The following is a 7,094-nucleotide window of genomic DNA, read 5'->3' as shown; positions in this document are numbered from 1 at the left end:
CTCCAAGCCCAAATATTGAAAGTCACCAGTTGTGAATTGAATTTGAATGTACTTAAATGTAATCAATAACAGTAATTGCGCTTCCTAAATCAAAAGATAAATTTATTAGAAGGATACGAATTTTAAATGTTTTTTTCATGTCTTAAAGCTATTTGCTTTTGTAATTAATATTTTTAATGATACATTTTCATTTTACTTGAAACGTGTTTTTCTTTTTATCTGTAAAATTTCGAAAAATTAAAGAAAGGTTGAAGAATATAAACTAAAGTAGCTCAAAAATGGGTTTTAAAATATTTTTATTATCATGATTTTATTGTACCAAGCTAAGGTGCGCTAATTTTTTTTTGTCCATGAGTGTATTTATTTTTATCATTTTCTAAACAGCGTTACAAAATTCTTACAAGAGATTTATTTTTAAGTGTTACACTGTCATTTTCTGTTTCTTTAAACTGTTGAACAAAAAATTGAAAAAAGCATACTATTTCTGATAGTATGCTTTTTGATAGTATGCTAGTGAATAATGTCTACTTAAATCAAGAACCTAATTTTAAAGCAGTATCGGTATTCAGGAACGGGATTTTATTCTGCTTTGAACTACTGTCTACTTTTTTTAGTAATTGCAAGTCTCTAAAAACGTTGTATCAATTCATATAAATATTTTATTTCACATAAAAAAAATCAGTTTCCACTAACAATTTCATTTAATAAACCAACATTTACTTACAGAATAATAAAAACTTTATCCTGAAACCATACACACAAGAAACATGCAAGAAACGTGAGTCTTTTCTTACTTCAAAAATCACAGATACGATGAGTATTTTGACTCGGAGGCTTGTTAAAAACCTTTACCTTTTCTAGACCAAATTATTTGATGAAATAATTTTTACATTTCAAAATTTTTCATTTTACAATAATTTTTCCATTTATTTATAATGAAATATTTTTTGTATACGTCTCACATACGAGCTAAAAATTCACATATAAATTAAAAAAAACTTAGAACTGCAACAAATTATCAAAGTATTATTATTATTTAAAACTAATTATCGGTACTATCAGTCTTACAAAGACAATAAAAAATTAGTTAATAAATTAGAATAAGACTTTGATTTTAGTAATATATAGTTGTTGACTTTGCTTCATCTAAAGAGTCATTATTAATCTTTTGTAGGTATTATATTCTACTTAAAAAAATAAGAATAGCTGCTTTTCATGGGATAGGGTTCCGGGTAAGCTCCAAATGGTGACATATATGGCGCAGAGTACTGCTGTACTACTGGGGCAGAGTACTGCTGTATTGCTGGCGCAGAGTACGGTTGTACTGCTGGCGCAGAGTACGGCTGTACTGCTGGCGCAGAGTACGGCTGTACTGCTGGTGCAGAGTACATGTACTGCTGAAATGGTCTAGCTGGGAAGGGATAGGCGAAAGGAGGAAAAAATGGAAACATTTCTCTCCTCTTCTTTTGCTCTGAAAAGAAAAAAAGTATAATTATGTATAAATTAAAAATAAATGTTTTTGCATACATAGTGAAGTGATCCTTAAAACTAAAAACTATATTTAGGTTAAATTAAAGATTTTGATGTTGATTATGCAGGTTATTTTTAAAAATGATGCTAAAAAGCTAGTTGCCTTTTGTTGGGCATAGAAATCATTTAAATAAATGTTTTTAATTAGCAGAAAAGATTTCTATGTTGCATTGATATATACGTAAGTAAATGTTTAAAATAAAGAGACACAGACATGCCCGAAGAGAAAAACGGATAAAATATAAATATGTAAGGTAAAACAGAAACAATATTGAGCTTAAATGTAGTAGATAGTTGTTAACTTTAGCTACTACTTTAACTTCAATTATTTTTATAGAGATAGAGAGAATTAAATAGATTTTAACTTAAATAGTTTTGTCAGGCATTAATTATGTTTGCTTTATTTTATTTTTCATTACAAATATTTTGCTTCTTAATACTGTTACGCATCTTTGCTTATCAAAACTGAGAATAAAAACTGAAAATACGCTTAAAAAATTAATTTTTATCAATCATTTCAACTTAAGTATATTTTCATTAAAACAATGTTTATGGTTACGCTTATTTAGAAAATTTATATTTTAATTAATAATTTAGTAGAAATTATAAATCTTACCTTTTTTGGTTTTATTTCTCTTAATTCCTTTTTTGCCTTTCTTTTCCTCTTCGATTTCTTTTTCTTCGTCTTCCTTCGCTCCCCCTTCACCTTCTTTATTTTCTACTTCTTTGTCCTCGCCCCCTTTCTCTTCATCCTCTTTCTTTTCTTCCTCTTTTTCCTCACCCTCTTTCTTTTCCCCTCTTTCACCACTCTCTTTCTTCTTCTCATCTTTTTCTTCACCCTCTTGTTTCTCCTCTTCGCTTTTTTCCTCTTTTTCTTCGCCCTCTTTAGTTTCACCTTCTTTTACTTCACCCTCTTTCTCTTCACCCTCTTTCTCTTCACCCTCTTTCTCTTCACCCTCTTTCTCTTCACTCTCCTTCTCTTCACCCTCTTTCTTTTCCTCCTCTTTTTCTCCACCCTCTTTCTTCTCCTCTTCTTTTTCTTCGCCTTCTTTTTCTTTACCCTCTTTCTTCTCCTCATCTTTATTTTCCTTCTCTTTTTCTTCACCCTCTTTTGCTTCACCTGCTTTTTCTTGTCCTTCTTTCGGTTCATTTCCTTTCTCTTCACCCTCTTTCTTTCCCTCCTCTTTTTCTTCATTCTCTTTCTTTTCCTCTTCCTCTCCTTCACCTTCTTTCTCTTCCTCTTCTTTTTTTTCACCTTCTTTAGCTTCCTCCTCTTTTTCTTCACCCTCTGTCACTTCACCCTCTTTCTTTTCCTCTTCTTGTTCTCCACCCACTTTCTTCTCCTCTTCTTTTTCTTCGCCTTCTTTATTCTCCTCTTCTTTATTTTCCTCCTCTTTTTCTTCACCCTCTTTTGCTTCACCTTCTTTTTCTTCCCCTTCTTTCGATTTATTTCCTTTCGCTTCACCCTCTTTCTTTCCCTCCTCTTTTTCTTCATTCTCTTTCTTTTCCTCTTCTTTCCCTTCACTTTCTTTCTTTTCCTCTTCCTTTTTTTCACCCTCTTTCGCTTCCTCCTCTTTTTCCTCACCTTCTGTCACTTCACCCTCTTTCTTTTCCTCTTCTTTTTCTCCATCCTCTTTCTTCTCCTCTTTTTTTTCTTCGCCTTCTTTTTCTTCACCCTCTTTCTTCTTCTCTTCTTTATTCCCTTCCTCTTTTTCTTCTCCTTCTTTTTCTTCACCTTCTTTCGGTTCATTTCCCTTCTCTTCACCCTCTTTCTTTCCCTCCTCTTTTTCTTCATTCTCTTTCTTTTCCTCTTCTTCCCCTTCACCTTCTTTCTTTTCCTCTTCTTTTTCTTCACCCTCTTTCTCTTCACTCTCATTTTTCTTACCCTCTTTTTGCTCACCCTCTTTTTGCTCACCCTCTTTTTCTTCGCCCTCTTTTTCTTCGCCCTCTTTTTCTTCACCCTCTGCCTTTTCCTCTTTTTTTTCTTCTCCCTCTTTCTCTTTACTCTCTTCCTTTTCCGTACTCTCTTTCTTTTCTTCATTACCCTCACTTTCCTTCTTTTCCTCTCCTTTTTCTTCGCCCTGTTCCTTTTCCTCTTTTTTTTCTTCCCCTTCTTTCACTTCACCCTCTTTCTCTTCACCCTCTTTCGTTTCACTTTCTTTTTCTTCATTCTCTTTCTTTTCCTCTTCCTCACTTTCTCCCACTCCTTTTTCCTGGCCCTCTTTCTTTTCCTGTTTTTCACCTTCCGCCTCTTCTTTTTCCTCACCTGCTTTCTTTTCTTCATCTTTTTCTTCGCCCTCTTTGCCTTCTCCTTCTTTTTCTTCGCCCTCTTTTTCTTTATCCTCTTTACTTTCACTCTCTTTCTTTTCCTCTTCTTTTTCTTCTCCCTCCTTCATCTCACCTTTATTTTCTTCACCTTCTTTCACTTCACCCTCTTTCTCTCCACCCTCTTTTTCTTCATTCTCTTTTTTTTCCTTTTCCTCTCCCTTGCTCTCTTTCTTTTCCTCCTCTTTTTCTTCGCTCTCTTTATTTTCCACCCCTTTTTCTTCCTCTTCTTTGTTTTCCCCTTTTTCCTCTTCTTTCTTTTCCCCTTTTTCCTCTTTCTTTTCCCCTTTTTCCTCTTTCTTCTCTCCTTTCTCTACAAGTTCTTTTTCTTCGCCTTCTTTATGTTCTTCTTTTTCTTTGCCCTCTTGCTTTGGCTCTTCTTTTTCATGTTTTTCTTCCCTTTCCTCGTATTCCTTGCCTTCTATTTTTCCCATTTCCTCTTTTCCCTTTTTCTTTTCTCCTTCTTTCAATTCCTCTTTCTTTTTATTCCTCGTTCGGCTTTTATGATTTTTTTCCTTGATCTCAAAATCTAAACAAATGAAATACTATGAAATTCGAAGCAAAACTATATAAAATTAATTTTTTTCAATTTAAAGAGTAGCAAATTCAATTTTTTAAAAAAAATTCATGCTTAACCTACCAAAGCAAATATCTTACAAATAATTCAGAATGAACAATGTTTTATTAATGTTTAGAACTCATAGTTAATAGGGTATTTATGCACAGATTGAAACTGAACTTAAATCCAATCATTATTTCTTAATTTATTTCTTGCAATTAAATATTCGGTGTACCTGGTGTACCTAATTCTGAGGGTGTCATTTACTTATTATAATTTTGTCTATCAGTTTCCTCATTATCACTTACTATCACCATTATCACCAATTTTTTATAGAGCTTTCATGAAGCAGAAATAGCTAGCTCTTTAAAATTTCCTCCAAAATTATTTTCATTGAAAGAAAAATTATAGTTATCATTATAACTGAAAATAACAAAATTTTTTAACGTGTTATTAAAACAAGTTAAAAAATAGAAAACCATTTTTAAAGAAATAATTCTTCTTAGAATATCTAGTTAAAGAACATATACTAACTATGTAATGAGTCACGACATAGTAAATACTGAATCTTTAATGAAAAATTAAAAAACAAATTTTATAAAATTTCAATGAAATTTCAATTCTTTTAGAAAGACAATTTGGCACCACAACGCAAAGTTTCAATAGTCACGTCCTATCGTTTCCTGCTCGACGTAGTTGGTTGTCACCCTGTTGGAATATCCTCTGTAGTTATTTAGGATAATTTTCCTCATCGTTTTAAATACAAAAATCAATTGATGTCTACATTAGGCGTTACCATTTAAAGCGGTTTTCGAAAATTGTTTCATCTCAAATGGTGGAAGGTAAAAGACTCACTAGGCATTCTCGCCTGAGAAGGTGATTTCATAATTGATGATACAAAATAGTTTAGTTTTAAAATATAAATAATACTTCTAATATACTTTACATTAAAAAAAAAAATTTATTAGTCGGGATAAGTTTTATTTGCAATTGTTGTCTTTTTGTCTGATGATAGATTAAGGAAAAATCAAAATATAGAATGCTGGTTATTAGTGACGTGGTTATTATTAATAACAACCGGATTAATAACCTGGCTGCCCCTTTCCCGCTATTCCTTTAACTGATTTTATTTTCTAAGGAAAAGAACCATTGTTGGGCTTCCACTTACCCGTTATTCTATTAGCTAATGTTTTTATTTTTCTAGATAAAAGGCCATTGATTGTTATACTCTACACCTACTTAAATTGTCTCGGCCGAATGTACTGACATTTCCTTCACCGATGATTTCAACCTATTTGTGTCTAACGTTTGTTTAAAAAGACGGTTCATCTTTTCAGAAAAGAAAATGTGATAGTTCAAGTGTTTAATTATTCGAACTTATTTTTCAGAAATAATATAAATATGTCTTCAATGACATATTTTTAAGATAAGTACTTATATTTGTATCTTAAGTTATGATACAACTCTTTTTTAAACGTTAAGTAATTAGCAAATGAAAGAAATATCCATACCCTCATTGCCTGCAATTTGTGACAATTTCCTATAACACCCCGCAAATGTTAACGCGTCAAACGTTACTTGACCTAAAATCAATTCTGAATTAAAAGATTAGAGTGAACATGTTTCAAATTTGTTGATGCATCGGGTAGATTTAAAGGGTGAAAATCGTGAAAAAAAATTATCACTTGATAATTTAGCTCATAGTTTTCTGTAATAGAAAATTCATGAAGAATAGTTATGGATAAGAAAGGGCACGCAACAGAAAAAGGCAGCTTAAAAATACTCAATTTTTAGAGTAATTATTTTTCAGTTTCTGTCCCTTCATTAAATTGACATGCCTCATATCTTATTGAATACTTTTATGATTAAAATAAATAAGTATATTCAATATTTCTTTTTAAAAAAAACTGCCCAAAACTCGCAATTTAAATTAATACTACGTACTATTGAGGTATTAAAGGTTTCGAAATGTTAGAGGTTACTATTTTAACTTACCTTAAAACTAAAAAATTTTTTAAATAAATGTTTTTAAGCAAAGATTTTAAAAAAAATTGCAAAAAATTATAGTTTTAAGTTAAAAATTGGACTTTTAAATCAAACTATAGATGTGTCAAGAATATATAATTCGAATAAAAATCTTAAAGTCTAATTAAAAATTAATCACTTTAGGCTATGGCGATATTTTTAAGTAAAATACGGCAAAAAAAAACTAAATCGCGACAGCTTATTTTTAGTTTGTTATAACTCAAATAGAAAATCAAAAAAACACGGCTATTAGTAGATCAAAAATATGTTGGGCCACTCACTTTCAATTTCTTCATTTCCTTCTTCACATTTTACTGTTATAGCCACAAGAGGAGCGTAAGGCTGAAACATGGGTGGATAAGCACCTTGCATATAGGGAGCCCCGAGAGCACCTTGCATATAGGGAGCACCGAGAGCACCTTGCATATAGGGATTATTCCAGTAATACGGCGGCATGCCTGTAGAATGTTCTACCACGCATATTAAAACTCCAAGTGATAGGAGTATTGACTGCAAAAATTAGAATCAAAGAAATAAATATTAGTACATTTTACGTTACTTTTTATCAAGGGAAAATAATAAACATTAACATATCAGAGTTTGGCTTTATCATACATGCATAATTAATCAAAACCTGCATCAATAAAATATATAT

General features: G+C 31.4%; 1 protein-coding gene across 1 annotated transcript in view; it reads right to left on the bottom strand.

Moving 5' to 3' along the window:
- Positions 1–636: 636 nt before the first annotated feature.
- LOC107449175 (uncharacterized) overlaps positions 637–7,094 on the bottom strand; it is a 9,370-nt gene continuing 2,912 nt past the window's right edge. The window contains exons 2-4 of the mRNA XM_071181582.1: positions 6,721–6,949; positions 2,147–4,384; positions 637–1,471 (exon numbers count right to left, since the gene is read on the bottom strand). Of these exons, the coding sequence (XP_071037683.1) occupies positions 1,185–1,471; positions 2,147–4,384; positions 6,721–6,949 (2,754 nt within the window). The 3' untranslated portion in view covers positions 637–1,184. The remainder of the gene's footprint in view (positions 1,472–2,146; positions 4,385–6,720; positions 6,950–7,094) is intronic.

This window comes from Parasteatoda tepidariorum, chromosome 6 (assembly GCF_043381705.1).
Source record: "Parasteatoda tepidariorum isolate YZ-2023 chromosome 6, CAS_Ptep_4.0, whole genome shotgun sequence".
NCBI lineage: Eukaryota > Metazoa > Arthropoda > Arachnida > Araneae > Theridiidae > Parasteatoda > Parasteatoda tepidariorum.
This window is presented reverse-complemented; position numbering and strand designations above follow the sequence as displayed.